Source organism: Mesitornis unicolor, unplaced genomic scaffold (genome assembly GCF_000695765.1).
Source record: "Mesitornis unicolor isolate BGI_N332 unplaced genomic scaffold, ASM69576v1 scaffold13411, whole genome shotgun sequence".
NCBI lineage: Eukaryota > Metazoa > Chordata > Aves > Mesitornithiformes > Mesitornithidae > Mesitornis > Mesitornis unicolor.
The window spans coordinates 69,011-87,237 of record NW_010164570.1 but is presented as its reverse complement, the minus strand read 5'-3'; the positions used below and the strand labels follow the sequence as shown (position 1 = coordinate 87,237).

Below are 18,227 nucleotides of genomic sequence, written 5' to 3'. Positions count from 1 at the left end.
GTGCCCTGGCGGGGCGGCGGCCTCAGCTGCCCGGAGTAACGCGGCCGCAGATGCCCGGGTCCGCGCCGGCGGGGCAGGGGGAAATGGGTCGCTTTAACAGGTTGCGATGGGCGTGTGGTACGCGGCTTTCTGGACACCCTCGGTTTTGGCGTTGAGGTAGTGAAGAGCAGGCTTTTTATTAGCGATTTAGCACTGCTGCTATTGCAAATATTGGCTTCTTATGCTATAAAACGCTTCCTAGGAAAGCTGCGCCTTCAGCTGGGTGTCTGATAACTCTCGGGTATCCGACTGCTGCCCAAAATGTCAGGACATGTCGCTGTTTATCTCCAGCCCCATTCGGGCTTTAAGATGGTTCATACACGTAAGGATATATAAAAACTTTTTTCCCCGTTGACAGGGAGAAAGAAGAACAAAAAATAGCTTTGGGCATCCTCATGGCTTGAAAAGCAGTTTAATCTCCCCAAAGTGATATTTTCTTAGGCTGCTGGGCCAATGACACTTGCTTTAAATCACTTTTTTGCATAAAGTTTTCAAAGGGCTGACACTTCCTTTTGCCAACTTCTTAACTCTTTTTTTTTCCTTTTCATATGTAATTTCTGCACAATGGCACGTTATTAATTTTTATTATTTACTGAAAGCGTTGTCTGAATCTACAGAGTTCTTTTATATTTTTGATTTAAGGGGTACAATATTCCTTGTAATTTTACAAAAATAAATCGCTTTATAGAGTTAAATAATCTTGAAGGAACTATCTAAAGAGAGACTTGTAATTCAAGCTGTTTGTAAGTTTGCAAAGTGGTACTTAGTCAGAAGTCCAAGAAAGGATGAGTAATTGCGTTTTTTTTAGGTCTTTTGCTGTGATTTAGGTTTGGTTTGTTATTTTTTTCCTGCAGGGCAAATGACATTTGCAAAAATCTGGACTGTTCAGTTAGAGCACACTGTATCCTTCAAGGATTGTGCTGTAATAAACAAGCAATATTATTAGATACTCTCTTTTCTTTTCTTCCTATACTCTGTGCCCCTTGAATAATTGTGGTGTTCCACAACACAAAGGCTTTGTATCTTTGTGTATACAAAATGGCTCAACAGGACGAAACAATTGATTTATTGTGAATAAAAGAAAAAGAAATCAAATGCAAAACAACTGAAATGTTAACCATGCTCAGCTGCATTTTTCCATAGCAGTACATCATAAGTAGGCAAGTTTCAAAATACAGTTTCTGTGTTTGTACAAAACAGTCTGTGCTCAGGGCACTCCTATTTTCCGGTTTTGAAAAGATACTTAATTATAGGTGTACTCCCTGAAGTCAGTGAAAAGATTCCCATAGACATGCCTGACTCGTGAGGATTAGTTCTAGCAACTTTTCCATCATGTTGCTTCATATAAACACAAGTTTCTGATGTTGCTGGGGTATACGCTAGTAAGCTTCTAGGAGATGAAGCAGCAGATGACCCCACTGGAATCACAGGCTGGTTTCATCCTTCTCTTATAAGGAGAAAGATTCAACTTAGGCTTAGTATGAACATTTGTGAAATCTGTGTTGTGTTTTTTTGGATTGTGGCTGGAAAGGCACTCTTGAGTTTTGTGTAGCCGGTCATGTTCTTACATGCTGTGTTTTCATGCCCCATTGTGGAGCTGTTCTTTGAAAGAGATAATATAGAAATGTTTGAGACTAAAAATCCTGTGCTCTAATGTATATATGTTTATTATTTTTGCATTGGAATAGGCAGAAATTTCAGTTTTTCTCTGCCTGGATCTAACAGTAACTTTGATTGAAACTTTCATTGCTAGTCAAGTCTGAAGCATTAAAAATGACATGGTTACAGTTATTTGATTTTTATAATGTGCAGGTATCTCCTAAGCTCCGAGAATTCTGAATATATATGTAACATTGTGCATTTGTGTCTTTACACACAGGCAAAGAACAGTTCTGAAACATCTGAGGATGGATAAAGACTTCCGCTACTACTTCCAGCACCCGTGGTCTCGCTTAGTTGTGGCTTACTTAGTGATCTTCTTTAACTTCTTAATATTTGCTGAGGACCCAGTGTCTCACAGTCAGACAGAAGCCAATGTTATTGTTGTTGGTAATTGTTTCTCCTTTGTAACAAATAAATACCCTGAAGGAGGAGGCTGGAGATTTTTGAAGGTGCTTCTGTGGCTGCTTGCCATTCTCACAGGACTGATAGCTGGGAAATTTCTCTTCCATCAGCGCCTGTTTGGTAAGTGGCATGATGGACCTACTGACTTCCAGATAATGGCTTTCTGACTTCTCCTTTTAGCTTTCTACTCATTGCAATTTTGTAAGCTTTGCTATTAATCGCTTCAGCTGTTTAGAGCTGTATAGAACTCAGTACATCAAAGCTTACATCATCATGGGAATTAATGCCATGTCTACTTATGTGAGCATAATTCTCAATGATTCCAGTCAAAAAAAGGCTAAAAATAGTGAGAACTGACATGTTTGAAATACTTGAGAGGTCAGTGTTTTTCAGTATTGTAAAGACGGTCGTTTGTATCTTCAGACCAAATTTTAAATCTTATTATGTAATTTTCTCGGCAATCTGCAGAAAAGGCATTGTTCCTTGGGGCAGCGACACTGGGTGTCTTGTCAGAAGTCATGAAAGTGAAAGCAGAGGCTGTTGTTAGTATTAGCAGAGCTGTGCTGGAGAGGTCCCACATGAAAATGGGAGTTCTAGAGAAGCAGGACCTGTCTGTCTCTTAGTACCAGAGCGAGTCAGTGAAATGGAAAGGTAGGAAATGGAAAAAAACATGACAGTAAATGCTTTTGTACCCGAGATGTGACTGAACTGGGGATCTTAGTGCACATGGATGAACTGAAAGGAATGGAGGACCCTGGATTAAATTCTAAGACTGATAGAAAAATATCTATCATTGTCTTAAGTGAGTAATGTAGTAAATGTAGAAAATGTTGCATCTGGGGGCTCAAGGCTGTCTCTAAGTTTTAGAGATAAGTAGAAATCATGGAAAAGATTATTTTGCTCCTGCCAGCTGCACCGTTTTTTTGAGACATCTGATTCCAGGTGTGTCATTGCTGGTCTAGATGGACTGGTCCTATATTCTTATACTGGTCAGACTGCCAAATGGGTGGTTACTGGAACACCTCAAAGCACATAAGCAATAGGCCATTTCCTTTGTCTATTTTATTAAGATAAAAAGAAAGCCACTATTGTTTCAATAAATCAAATGTAAAGCTGTTATGTCAAGGAACGATCAAGCAAAGACACATTAAGATACTTCTATTAATACAGACTTCTCTTGAAGCAGTTATTCTCAAAAATAGTTGAGCAACTTGGTGGCTATTCGATGAGCATCTTAATGTAATGGTAAATGTAAAATGTCCCCATAAAGAAGACATTCTACCTTAATTCCTGGGCTCTGGAATAGGCACTGCAGCAAAAATGTTTTCAATTCTGGCTTCCACAATTTTTTAAATTGGAGAAGATTAGTGAAAAGTAATGAATCCGATGATAAAATTGCAAAATAAGCCCTATAGTGAGAGGATTTGAGAGAATAAAGGGAAGATTAGAGGATGACTTGCTTGAATTTGACTTGAAGGACAGAACCTTCAGTCCAGAAAATGTATTGCAAGGTCCAGTGGTTGGAAGTGGCAAATAGCCAGCACTTTTTTTTTTTTTTTTTTTTAACTGCAAGGCTAGACAATCAGTGGAACAAGTTGTTATAGGACGCAGCTTCATCAGGACATGAATTTTTCTTTCTGGGAATAAGTTCTAGTCTGATTACAGAGTAATTATCTACTTTCTATTTAGGTAGGTTATTATGATAATTCCTTCTGGATTTGTAAGTGTATATCATAGATAGGACATAGCTTAACATAAATTTTAAAGTGGCTCAAATCAGCATTACTGCCAAAAGGAGAAGGTCTGCCCAGCCTTCAGTGTCTGCTGCTTCGTGCTTTTTTGCAGTTGATCAGTGAAACAGGATAGGGAACTTGCCCACATTAGCAGTACCCATCTTATATTTCTGTGAGGGTCATATCTCTGATCATACTGGTGTTTGTGGCAGCACAGAGGAGGCATCAGCATTGGGAGGAAACTAACAAGCAAGAGATTCCTAGCCTTGGTGGCAGTGCTGGCTTATGGATATTTATGGTTATGGTCTGGGTGACGAATATGGGTGTAGACACAATCTGCTTTGAGGCTAGTTGCTGCATGCTGAGTTTCATGGCAATTTAAGCCAATGTAGATCTGCCGCATTTTCACCCTCCTAACCCCAGCCATGTGGTTTTGGTGCCTCCTTCGAGCCAGCGCTGCTGTTAATGTAATGGAGCAGTGAGCCAGCTCTGGCAGCTGATTCCATGGAAAACCAGTTGCTTCTGCTGGCGTCTACAGCAGCTCCTTGAGCTGGTGCGATCGCTTGGGTGCCAATGCTGATGCGGTGGCCAAGAGCGCAGGGGGCCATGGCAGCCCTACCTTGTGCTGGCTCGAGCGCTATGGGACTGCACCCACGCACCGTGTCAGTAGAAATACGCTGTTGCTCGTGACACAGTGAGCAGATGGCAGGCTGTGGGACTGAAGATCTGACTATATTGCTGATGGAGGTGGCCATGGGAGCTGTAAACTAGAGTGTGCATAGCAGTTGCATTGGTGAGATGGAGATGTAGATTTACAGCTTGAATGTACCTCTGGGTCTCCAGAAGATATGTGCAGCCCATGCTGAAATCTTTCCTGCCAGTTATTTGCCACTACTTTAATGCCTTCTTCACTGCCTAGAAATCCCTGATTTTAAGATCCTCATTGAATATAGCCCTTTGGGTTGTTTTACATCAAGCTCTGTATGAATTCACCCCTTGAGTGTTTCTAATTTCCCTAGTCTATCTTTTTAAGTAGCTGCTGATTCTGCTGTTTTTTATTTTCTTTTTTTTTTCCTATTTAATCCTTTTTTTCACATATAATAGTTTGGAACCATTCTATTTTATTTTTTTTTGTTAATCCTTACTCATTTACTTACATTTCTCTGCTAAATTCTGTTTGCAGAGGAAAGTGTGACTGGTTGTTTCTTGTGGCCTGTGAGTAACTTCCTGCTGTCAGGAAACCAAATAGCACCAGTCAATCTTCCCCTGTCAGATCTTGGCTCACAGTGTATGCTGCAAATTGAAATTGAGAAGGATTAGTCTGCACATCTCACTTCAGATGAAGAGGAATGGAAAGGATTTTCTTTCTCTATGCCCTTCCTGCTCTTTTGTCCCTTGTCTTCTGTACTTCTTGCTGCTGAGTTTGCATATGAACTAGAAAAACATAGCTAGAACTACATTGTGATACAGTTTACCATCTGTGACAGACACTGTCTGATAGCCATGACTGTCATGAACTATAAATATAATAGAATTAAGTTCAAGCGTGTTATGTTTCTAAAAGTGGAAGGAGAAGTGCTGACTGAAGACATTATTTAGGCTTTCTCTCAGTTTTATAGAGAGATGGGAGAGTAGGTAAACTATGTTGTTGAGAAGTAGAGACCTCAGCCAGAGGACATGGTGGGATGTTTTCTGCTGATAATATTCATTACAAGCTGTGAACAGTAACCTTTTCAGGGACTTCTTCAAGACACTGCTCATGACTGAAAACAAGATTAGGAAACAATTACATTTCTTGCTCTTCTGTCAAGAAATAACTTACTTCATTTGATAAACATCTCCCATGATAAATATTTCCAAGGAAAACAGCCTTTATCTAGTACTTTCTTTATGTTTTTATGGCATATGGTCAGAACAAATGGAATTTTAAAATTGCCTTTTGGCTGTAATACACTAAGCTTATCTGTTTGGTCAGGTATTGTGTTCTGCCATGCTTTTTATTTTGCAATGGAAAACGAAAGGTCATAGATTAATATTGGAAGTTTGGGGAAATGAAAAATAAAGATATATACCCCTATTATTTTTTGTTCTGCATGAGAAAGTTACTTGAGGCAGGGAAACGTCGTATCTTCTTTGCACTGACTTGGAGATTTCTTGATTTACTTTCTGCTTTATTACAAGCAGAAAGAGCTTACAAACTGACCCCATTTTATGACACTTTGCATTCAGAAAATGCCTTCAGATCTTAAATCCTGACTTAAAAGAAATTACTGAGTAAGCTCTGAACATTTTTCATATGGCTCTGGGGCACTGTCTGGAAAATAACACAGTATTTAGTGTGTAGAAAGTGTATGTTTTAATCGGCATCTTCTCAGTGAATCCACAGCTGCAGTTCTCTAGTCCAACCTCAGGCCCAGATTCTGAGTTCAGTGTGTGTGGGGATTGTCCCAAAGTTCAGGCTGTGTATTTTGCATCAGTGTATATAAATATGATCTATCATATAAATTTAAAATAATCTTTCATTTGAACGGACTTTTAGCAGTATGGATACATGGGCAGTATACTTGGAAAAATTATTTCTTAATTTTCTCAGTCTAGCATCTTTGCTTTGACTGTTTTCCATTTGTAATAATCTTTATCTTACGCTGCCTATTAAAGACATCAGTTTTTAAAAACATACTTACTACAAAATGAGCATGTGTCTACCTGCCCATTTTTCTGACTCTAAGTGATTTTAAAGATGTGTTGAAATCTGATTAAAAGCCTGTGATTACAGAGACTGGATTTTATTCAATTGTCAGTGAGTGTGCCTAGATTTATGTTAGTAAGTTCCTTTCTAAATGATGTGAATGGAAACTAAATACTTGCTCTGTTATAACAAATTACAGAAGAGAAGATATATAGACCTAAAGCCATATTTCTTAAAATAGGGCAATCATAATACTGCAAGCAAATCAGAGCAGTTGAATAAATGTTGAATATAATGGGTTGCTCTCTTGCAAATGTTCACAGTATGCAGTTTGTTTAGAATTAAATTATAATCTGAGCTTCATAGAGGCTGGAGTGAATAAATAAAGCAGTCATTATAGGAATTGCACTGAGCTGTGGGTGCACACTAATGTTGCAGTTTTTTAAATGGACAATAGTGCCATGCTGGGAGCAATTTCATGATAGACAGTTTCGAACAAAACACCCACTGAGGACCTGTTGTCTGAAAGCATTTATCTTTTTGTCAAATGTCTTATCTGGACGACTCTAAAAGTTTTTGCAAACCTATTATAAACAGACTCTTCAGTGTCTGCTTTTGTGCTGAAAGTGAAAGTGTGTATCAACTGAAGCAATGAATGTAAACAGATTGCAAGAGGAAATTAGACAGAATGGGATTTAGTCAGGATGGTGGTGCACAACATAAGAAAAGTGAATCTGCTAGATGGCTAACGGACAGAGTATAAATTCGTATAATAGTATGTATATGATTAATTAGTATCCTGATATATTAGGGGTCATGTTAGTGTTAAAATCAGGGCTGCTAGTACTGCTGTGGCATATCACTTTCATAGTGGTGCTTGTGCAATAGCTAATAAACCAAATGTGATCTGTTTTACAGAAAATAAATTTTAAAAAAGATGTGAAATAACCATGCATGTGATTACATGGTTGTTTTTTAGCCAGATTGTTTCCTGTTCTTGTTTGATAGTAGTTATATGAACAGTTGTGCCACCATCTGTAGGAACAAGTGATGGGTGTATAGCAATACTTGCTATAAAATGCTAACCTGATTGATAGAGCATATTCTTTTCTGTTGTCAGCTCTGTCTCTTACATTACAATAAGATCTGTCACTTAATACCCAGCAACTTTGTTCCTGCTTTCTCTTTTCCACTGATGACTTCAGCCTAATAGAAAGCAACTAATGTGATAGCTGGTAAAAAAAATACTGTCTTCAAGAGCCTGTTTGGTATGAATTTCAATAAGAGTGATCAAGTTAATGCTGTTGAAGGCATTCAAGGTCTACTGTGATTGCTTCCCAGTCAATTCACCTCTTTTGTTTCCAGTAAAATGTTGAAGCAATAGAATAAGATTATTTTGGTCCTACAAAATGTGTGCCAAGGGGCCAATCTAACAGTTTGCTAATAATAGCACACAAATGACTGTGAGCAAGCATTTCTGACAGCCAGCATCCTCAACAAAAAAAACCCAAACCATAAAAAGGGAGAAGCTTGCAGTCAGACACTGAATGAGTGCAGGCTCATCAGATCCTGGTGCTGGCCCATTGCCAATAATTGTCAGTTTAAAATAAACCTTACATCATTCATGAGGGAGACCACAAGTGACCTTTCAAATATAAATGAAAAGCAGACGAGTGACCTCCTAATTTCTTCTTTTACTCTTGTATTTTTAGAAGAGCCAAACCATCTCATCCTACAAAATCTCAGAATTACTGCTTCCTCTCTCCAGGCTTGATGAGGAGACTGCTGTCTTCTGCTCTTAGTATTAGTTGTGGCTTTGGTCTTGTACCATATTACCTCTGGGTAGTAAATTATAGAGTTGAATGGGAGAGGTACAGGCAGTAGCTACAAAAAGCAGCTTCAGTGAAAGCTTTGATTCTACTGGAGGAACATACCCCAAGCAGCATGAGATGCTGAGAAGAGCTACCTGTGTCAGATTATCCCTGATGGCACAGCTCTAAAGAATATTTAGCATCCAGTCACTGAAAACTAAAAATAAGTTCATTGCTACTTAATATTGATGTGTCAACTCTGTGTTTTGATCTTTTTGACGTAACTTTCAGATTTTTCTCTCCATTTGAAACTGGGAGTCAGTTTGGAATGATGCCTGCCACTTACAGGAATAACATGTCTCCGTTCTCTGATTTCCAGAAATAGAAGAGAGCTTATTCCTAGCAGAAGCAGCCTGATGGGCATAATGCAGGTGCAACCTAGGGCAGGGGCAAATTTATTCTATCCTTATTCCATACAGCAAGGAGATGCAGAAGGTGTTAGTGTGGAACGTCACCTCACCCTGTGCTGATGGAGAGCTGCAAGCAGAATGTGATCTCCTTGGTCATGCTGTGTCCTTTTCAAAGGTCTCCTTTGGCTGTCGGAGTGGCTTGAAGGTCCTTCATGTACCTGACAACATTTCTGTTCATGTGATTCTGCTGAGACTCCAAGTCAGTGTGTGCATCTGCCTTATAAATTTAAATATTTCATTTTTGAAAAAAAAATCCAAAATGAAAAAAAAAAATCCACGACTTTTTGGGCTTTAAAAAAACTTTGAATACATTTTCAGGATTTAAGAACTATTTAGTAAATAGTAAATATGGTTTATACATTTCTTATATTTTGCCTGTGGCAAAAGTGAAAAAAATAGTGTATTAAGTAACCAGAGTGACTTTTGAGGTGGAAGGATCACTAATTGTTTCCTATAAGACAGGTAGAGCAGTAACACAGTGTTTCGAAATGTGATTTCTGGGAGAGATGAGGCACATAACTTCATTCCAGATGCTGGAGTGTTCTGCTTGCTTTCTCTCTCTTCATCAGGAGGGGCAGTACACTCTTCCTCACTGGGTAACGCCTGTCAGGGGATGGCAGGAAGAGCAGAGACTTTTCTGCTTTGAGGATTCATGCTCTCCCTGGTGCCTCCAGGTGGGACAGGATTCTCCTAGGAGCGGACTGAGCGTCTGGGTGGAGGCAGCAGCTGAGTCTCAGGACAAGGTGAACTGAGACACCAACAGTATTTAGTAACTCATTGTAAGAAGGAATGATCATGTGAAGCTTTTACAAAGGACTTTTTACCCACATTTTCTCAAAGCTTGGTTCAGATAAAGGATTATTATTTCCTTTGGTTTCTAAGCAAGGTGAAATGTTCTTACTTATCTACCCTGTTTCACTACAGAGGCAGCTGCATTTTGGTCCTAAGCTGAGTCAATTCCACCATGCATCATACACCTGCCTTTTAGGAATGCTTTAATATTTAATCCACAAATACCCCTCACTTGTTATTGCCCAAGCACCAGCATGTTATAGTTCCTTGGTGCCATTATGAAGGCCTCGTTAGAACTAACTTTCACTTTACATAGTTATGTAGCACAGCCTAGGAGCAGATGATTACAGAGGTGTTTGGGAGCAAGACTGTTGAAATTTTTGAGTAAAAATGCCGATGGTAATTTAACAGTGGCTGTGATGGCATTTTAATGGTGAGAATGGTAATTAGAAAAACACTGACTGTTTTCCTATTTGATATAAATATCCAAAAGCATTTAGCATGTTTAAAGTAGTGTCCTCCCTTAAACTCAGCCAAGCAGGTATTCAAGATTTCTTAGATTATATATCCAAATAAAGAGGCAGAAAAATAATTTATTAAGACATGAGTTAAAAATTACAAGCTACAACCATGTTTTTGTGTTTTGCACATTGCCTTGTCTGCATTGATAGATGAATTTATCAATTAATCACCTGGAATGATAAAAAAACCCAGTATCTACAGGATATTCAAATTGCCATTGAATAAGTTATAGCAAAGTACCTGATTTAGATGTGATTATCAGCTATTCATTATTACAATTTATAAGATGTTAAAATACTACAAGTTTTATGGGTTAAACTAGTGATGCTTCTGGCTCAGTATCTGACAGTAGCCCACTGTGGATGCTGAGATAAAGGTGTAGGAGTAGGAAAGACTGCACTGATAACTCCCACAATAGTTTCCAAGCCCCCAACAATTTGGTCAGAATTAAAACAAAAATTTGTCTATTTTTAGATGCCTTTGACAGTCATTCTGACAAACAATAAAGGTAGTAGTTAGCAGTAGTCTTTGTTCCTGCCTATCTGTTACTAAGAAGCAAATCCTTCTCAGATTTTCACATGTACTCATAAAGCCCCTTCATCCTTCTAATTCTGTTAAGATACTGGGAAATGTGTTGGTTTTGGCCAACAAAAAAGGAATGTTTAAAAACAGACTGTTGGTTGAAAAGAGGCAAATTCATCTGTCGAGGTCTTCTTGTCTTTGAAAATGCCTTGAATTCATCTTTCATCTGCAGCACTGGGGTATGATCTTTCAAAGTGGACAACTGCTTAGGGCTTTGTAGGCTCAGTTATGCACATGCTAAATAATGTTTTATATTTCTGAGACACTGATGCAATGTGTGTCTACCAAGAAGCACAGTTTCATTTAATACTAAAGCAAAGAAGAAACTAAACCTCTATGAGATTCAGCTGAAGTCAAACATGCTAAACAAATAATGAAGATGAGAATTATGGCAGGGAGGGTATAAAGAGATGAGGAAAAGGATTGAGGAAAATGTTCCTAGAGAGTCACAGCAGCAACAATATTTCATTTTAGTTTACTTGAGAAAAAGGAAACAAGGCCTAAAAATTGAGAGTTCCCAGCTTTAGTTAACAAAACCCCACAAATATCCTAGCTCTCTTGCTAATCAGTGGTCAGATGTAAGTGACAAAAAAATACAGATCTTAATTCACTCTTGACAGTGTAATGTGCTGGAGGTATAGAAGGTGAAGGAGAAGCTGAAAGCTAGTATTTTATGTGGAGCTTCTGTGGAGTCTCCGACCTGGGGAATTCAGGGCTTAGCACAGTATTCAATTTTGTATCACTTTCATCTAGCAAATGAAAATTTGAAGTCTTTGCACATAGTTTTCTCCGTGCCTTCCACTTTGGTGTTATTCTTGATATATATCAGCTTGTATTACTTTGAAGTGGTTTGGAGCCCTGCTTATATCCCATTGCACCTCCTCTCTGTGGCAGCCAAAGTTGGAGCAATTTTAATCTAAATTAGAGGTAACTTCTGTGTGACCTGTCTAAATTCAAAGAGTAAAACAGAAGTACTGCTTTCTTGGGGATATCTATAGATTTCCATCTCTTAGACTGCAGATGAAAAAGCAAACTTTTCTTGAGGCTGTGTTTCTGATTGCCACGCTGGTGGCACATACCAAAACAAGTGCAGGTGTCAATGGTCTCTTCAGAGTCAAAGGGGCTGCACTGCAGCACTGGTGCCTGCTCAGGGTTGGTCCACAAGACTGAGAAAGTCTTACCCTCAGCTCTCTACCAGCATCCATGAACTCTAGAGAGCCAAAATAATTTTTGTATCAAATGCTATGGTATTGTCATGCATTTGATGCAAGATTCTCATTTGGTATTGTATCCTCTGGTGCTAATTCATAAATTTTTAGTTCTTCTGTTTCCACTGATACTGTGCTATACCCATAGATCAGCTACTCCAGACAAGACTTCTCCCCTGGAGCAGTTACCTCACTTGCTGCAGAGCACAGGTTCTTTACTCACCTTCAGTGCCCTGGAAATCAGATTGACACCTGATACAATTACATTAGAAGACCAAAACAGAGAGTGGGAATTTGCATGTTACTTAGAGTGAGTTGTATTCAAAGTAAGTATAAATCTAATAGCTCTTTTCATTTTTATAGTTACAAACCTCATCTGTCAAGAGACAGGCCATAAAGCCATCTCACTCTGTTTTGTCTTGTTGCGGGAAGCAAGTTAAGCCTGTTCGAGCTGTTTCCTTGGTGTGACGTATTATGGAAAGGTTAAGTCCTTCAAAGACTGCTTCCTCAGATAAGGAAAAGTGTGTGTATACCTAAGTATGTCAGTGTTACTTAGGTGCCTATGTGGCGCTATGAAAGGCACTATTCATTTTGTGACTGAATACTTCTTCTTATTTGAAATTGAACTCCTTTATAACTAGGTCTCTCAAAGAATCTCAGTGGATATTTTATGACCATTGTAAATGCCTCAAGACAAAATTTATGGGTATTTTTCTATATATATAAGGTGTGCTGAATGTAGTATTACAAGATATTCCTAAAATAAACACAACTTAAAATGAATGAAGACATTTTTGACTCAAAATGTTTTGATTTTTTTTGAAAATTTCAAAACCTTTTTTGAAAATGTTTGAATTCCTTACTCTGAGAGGGAAAGATTCTTCCTCTGAAAGAGCTGGAAATGTTCAGCAGCAAAACTGAGAAAGTGCTCCATAACCTCAAGAAAGCAAGTGCCAGGTACTGTTTTCTGTGTCTGTTCCTTGTTAAGACACTAAGTGTCTCAAGATGGAGAGCTCTTTTTTTGGCTATTTGAAGGTTAAGATGCTGTGCACTGTCATGCTACACATAAAGCAATCTGAACCTGAAAGCTGCAGCATTGACACGTCTTTATTATTTCTCTTTCTCTTAGATCCTGAACTATATAAATTATCCTTTATCTAAAAGTTGGACCGATGCACCTTTAGAGGTGGAATGCTTTTTCATAGTAGCATCAGACTTCCCAGGGAACAGCCTTTTGCCATATTAACATATAGAGGTTAGCAGAAAAGGCTTTCATCCCGAACAGTTCCCCAGCACCTTTCTCCTTTGATTATTTCAATTTTGATCATTCAGATCTGTCTGGTGAATCAGACTCTGTTCCAAGTAGCCTCTGAGCTTAGTTAGCTTGCCTCTTGCAGCAGCCTCTGCAAAGTGCTTGCTTCCCTTGTGATACTGAAATTTGGGAAAGGCCGCGTATGTGTCTCCTTACTAATAGGAAGCTTCTCCCTGGGGGCCAACCTTAGTTTTTAATGGTTTAAACTGTTCGAACTGCATGGTGGCTTTCTTCCTTTACCTTCTCTCAGCAAAAAATGTCCTTTCTAGTGGCTGTTGTCTGTGCTAAAAGAACTCATGAAATTCAGGCCTTGAACATATGTTCGGATGTTGCATCCCTTAGTGGTCTCTTCTAGACTTTGTCCAAAGTCTATAGCTGAAAGAGTCAGAGTCACCTTAGCCAGTCAGTCCATCCTCATTTCCCCTTTTCTTTCCCATTTCTCACCAACATCTTTCCCAATCCCAGATGGCACAAAACTAAAAACTCTTCAGACATTGCACCGGCTGAAGTTTTTTGTTAGAAAAACTGCAATTATTTCAGCTCTCAGTTAAGGTTTTTATTGTATATGGGAAGAGCTTGTGGAGGTGGTCTGTGTGTACTCAGAGGTTATCAAAGTACCTTCCTGGGTATCTAAATCTTAACTTGGTTGAAGCTTATATAAGGTTGTGTGTGAAATATGAATTATTGATCCTTGGATTTCCAGAAGCAGTTTGATGTCCTGATACTGTTGGTGTGGAATTGGTGTCCATCATATGCTTATGTTTGTATGGTTTTCTTACAGCCTTATTTTTATGTTGTGCTCTCCTGCCTTCAGACTTCAGACAAGCTTGCAAATGTCTCTCAAAGGATGCATTCTGCCCTGCGTTAGTCCTGGAATGGATTTGGTGGTCTTGGCTGTGTTAGGTTTGCGCTTGGACTCAATGATTTTAAAGGTCTTTCCCAACCTAAATGATTCTGTGATCCCTAACCTTATAGAAACTGTGGCTTTCTACAATGCGTCAGCCCCACCACAGTTTCCCCGCCTCACCTTCCAGGAAAACTACCTGGAGTCCTGCTCAGCTGGGATTCAGATTTGTCAAGAAACTGAGTGATGACAGTTCTGCTGTTCTCATGCTGTGGTAATGGTTGTGGCATGTGAGGTCCTGCTGTTGTGCGACAGGGGCGGCTGTTGCAATTACAGTCTGTGTAAGCAACTGGCCAGAACCACATTTATCAGAGGAAAATTAGCTTTGAGAAGCAATTCAGACAGAAATAATTATCTTTTGACAGAGGAGCACCTTCTAGTGGTATTGAATGAATATGTCAGCTGGTTAAACAGAGTTATTTTCTCTAATAAGGAGATGTAAATATGCCAGACAAAGAATAGTAATTAATATTTCAGTTCACTCTTTTAATGATTAAATTGATAATTAATTTAAAAATAAAAGAATAAACAAACCTGAGTGGGAAAGCATATATTTGGGAAAATTGAAACATTTTTTAATTACAGTACCTTTCCCCCCCCGCCTTCTAGCTTAATAGCTTTTTATGCACTTACTGTGAAAAAGTATTTTTCTGTGTTCTACTGTGGAACCTACGCGCCCTTTGGCTCTTTTTAGTAGTGAAAATTTGGGTTCATTAGATACCGGATTTAGCTCCAAAAGAAATTCACTATGGAACTGATTGCTAGCATAGTTTCTTTATCCAGTGTATTTCTAGTAAGAATATATTTCTGAATATATGGTTATGTTTGCAAATAATGTAGTATCAAATTATTTAGAATTCAATTTTTCCGCAGTTAATACTAAGTACAGTGAATATGGTGGTTTAGCTGATGTTGTGGATTTCTACTCTTTCAATTTGCATGCAGTAAATAATCCTTTTTGGACACCATTGCAGAGCACACGTACTACAAATGAATGATGTGCTATTTCTAGAATGACAAATTAGGATTAATAAGCAATGCATAATATTATGTCATTGCAGGAGATTTCTGCGTTAGTGGAAGCTATCTGTATGAAACAGATATTTGTACTTGGATTTTTACAGGATTCCTCTGAATTTTGCAACAGTGTGAAAACATGTCAAATGCAAAAAGCTCGATTTGTAGGTGGTTAAAAGAAAATGTAATTATAGTTCTGTTTTTTGGGTTTTTTTTTTAATGCCGTAAACATAATCCTGTGTTACCAAAGTAAGGAACTTTACCTTTTTTTACTGAAGAAATTTTTCAGCATCTGGAAGCCTCAGCCCAAAATTGGAACAGGTCTTGCACGTGTTTTAACCAGTGAAAATTAAGTCTGTATCACTCATTTTGATTGTGCCATTATGAAATACATGTATTAAAATAGCTACTATTTTTGCATCCTCCAGCCCATGGTAGAAGGTCAAAGGGATGGTAAGACAACTGAGAACCTGTGGCAAAGTTAATGGAGTTGGGGTTTTGTCAACTGCTTCTGGAACAGTGGGCACAATATTCCACAAAATACTGCAAGTGCCACATAGTTGCTTGTTCTAAATACAACTGCTTAACCCTAAGGCTGGTTTGAGTCTGGTAGAATAGTAATCAGCTTTTCTGTGCAAGATCTATGCAGCTTGCAGCACATACTAATACTGATACAGGACTTGATTAACTGGCTGCTTTTAGCCTGGAGAAGAGGAGACTGAGGGGTGACGTCTTTAATGTTTATAAATTTGTAAAGGACGAGTGTCAGGAGGAAGGAGCCAGGCTCTTCTCAGTAATAGTCAATGACAGGACAAGGGGAAATGGGTGCAAGCTGGAGCATAGGAGGTTCAATCTGTACATGAGGAAAAACTTTTTTACTGTAAGGGTTACGGAGCACTGGAACAGGCTGCCCAGAGAGGTTGTGGAGTCTCCTTCTCTGGAGACATTCAAAACCCACCTGGACGCATTCCTGTGCAACCTAGTCTAGGTGATCCTGCTCTGGCAGGGGGATTGGACTGGATGATCTTTTGAGGTCCCTTTGCATCTCCTAAGATTCTGTGATTCTGTGACTGTGTCCTTTTTTGGTGCTCAGACAAGTGCCTGTCTGGATGCATAGACATGCTAATATAGAATTACATACCTTATGAAGCAACAGTTTTCGTCAAGTCTGAAAACACTCAGGTCTAAGTGCGTACCCCTATATGTCATTGGAGGCTAGAGGGCCGTCTTGCTTGTCATGGGAATATACTTCCTCTTGGTCACACACCATCAATTCTCCACTTGTCTTGTGCCTTTGAAAACACTCTCTATAACCCCTGGGGTTCCTGTTTGTGAGATTTAGTCATGGTACCTAAAACAGACAGCATAGTTGCGAATATTTATTGAAGACAAGAAATAAAATAAATGCCATGCTTAATCTTTATATACTGAGATTAAATCAGAAAGCTGTCTCTGGTCAGGGTTTCTTTTTTTTCTGCATTCTCCATGCCTCTGGTTAGAACTGGAGAGAGGGAGCCTCCTGCATGGGACCACTCATCCTCTGAGGGTATCTAGACAAAAAATAGTGTACTCTGTTCTTGACCAGGAGAGAGTCTAGGTCATTTTTTAAAACTAAAATGACCAACACCTGCTATCTCCTGAATTTCACTGATCAAGTGACTACTTTTTTGCCTTGAGGAAATGTAAATCTCTTATCTCTCTTGCTCTCTGCCAGTCTTTGATGGCTTAGCACACATGCTTAGCAATGGCCTGCACTGAGTCCCACAGACAGTGTTGCTTGCCTTGGTCCTGGAGAAAATCTCTGGCAAAGCTCGTGGTCAAATCTAAATCTTTTCTGAGTTCCAGTTCAGCACTGGGGTTAGGTGTGGGTGTCTGTTTTCGGTCAACCTCCACTTGATGTGTTAGAAGAGGGCATTGCTCATTCAAAACAGTTAAAGGTTTATTATGCATATTTACTATTGTTTAAGCATATTAAATTATTTACATATAAACATATTCAACTATGTTTATATTACAATCAGGTTTGTGTCACAATTCTGCATTTTGAACCACTTACTGGAATGATCATTTGCAAACCTATAGATGCTCCTAGCTGGATAATGACAAAATCTATGTTGTTTTCTCACTCAAAAATTGGTTTATAAGTGTTTATTTTGAAAGACTGTGTTGTAGATAAACTGTAAGGAACTCTATTTACTCTTGTGAATCGGTTTCAGTGCATTTTCAGGAGAAAAGAACTGACAGTGTAGAAAAAAAAAGAAATAATTATTTTGACAAGTCGTTGCAGAGTATTGCTAAACTGGGATTGAAAAACAGATTACAACACTGTCCTTCAGAGTTCAGCATCAGCGTTTTATGGGATATAAAAACTGTTACGTTTCTTTTACCTACTGTGAAATTTAGATTCCAGTGAATTCAAGGAAGGATAATGTAGTTTCTGTAGGCAGTACATGTAAGATGATGAAACATTGTAGCTCTAAAATTAAAAAAAGGCAGAGGATCATGACATTACTTTTATAAGTCCAGCGGTTAAAAGAAAGCACATTTCTTAAAAAATGCTAAAAATTCTTAAAGGATAAAGAATGCAAAAATATAATTAATAGTTACATGCCCTCTAACCAACTTTTCTTTTGTTATGCAGTGAGAGAAAATTTAAACTGCGATATAGTCACATAGAATTACAAAATCTGCACGTCAAAAACAAATGCGTTAGCATTTTCTATTGCTAACACAGAGTTTTCAGTTGCTTCTCTACTGGAAAATGTTTAAAACATTATAGGAAATCAATATCTGTTTTTACAGGTTTCCTTTTAACTGCATCAGCACAATTGTCTAAACCTGAAGTAATAACATCAGTAAGAGTAAAGTCTATAATTAAAATTGTATGTTAAATCTGTATAATGGAAATTGACAGATGCAGAAAAATTCAGAATTAAGCCTGCCTACACACTGTAATTCTGGCACAGCTTTAAGTCTTCCCACATTATCTGCATTTTACAGCTTTTTCACAACAGCAGCTTAAGATATTTTGTCTAGGTAATAGTATTGACATTAATGTAAAGCAAAGAGGGAGATGTGGTGCCA

The 18,227-nt window shown here is 38.5% G+C and overlaps 1 protein-coding gene across 1 annotated transcript in view; it reads left to right on the top strand.

Moving 5' to 3' along the window:
* Positions 1–1,946: 1,946 nt before the first annotated feature.
* The window catches only part of LOC104548362 (transmembrane protein 117-like), a gene marked incomplete at its 3' end in the record, with an annotated part of 32,034 nt that continues 15,753 nt past the window's right edge, over positions 1,947–18,227 (top strand). Inside the window, exon 1 of the mRNA XM_010194364.1 lies at positions 1,947–2,223. Coding sequence (XP_010192666.1) covers positions 1,947–2,223 — 277 coding nt within the window. The remainder of the gene's footprint in view (positions 2,224–18,227) is intronic.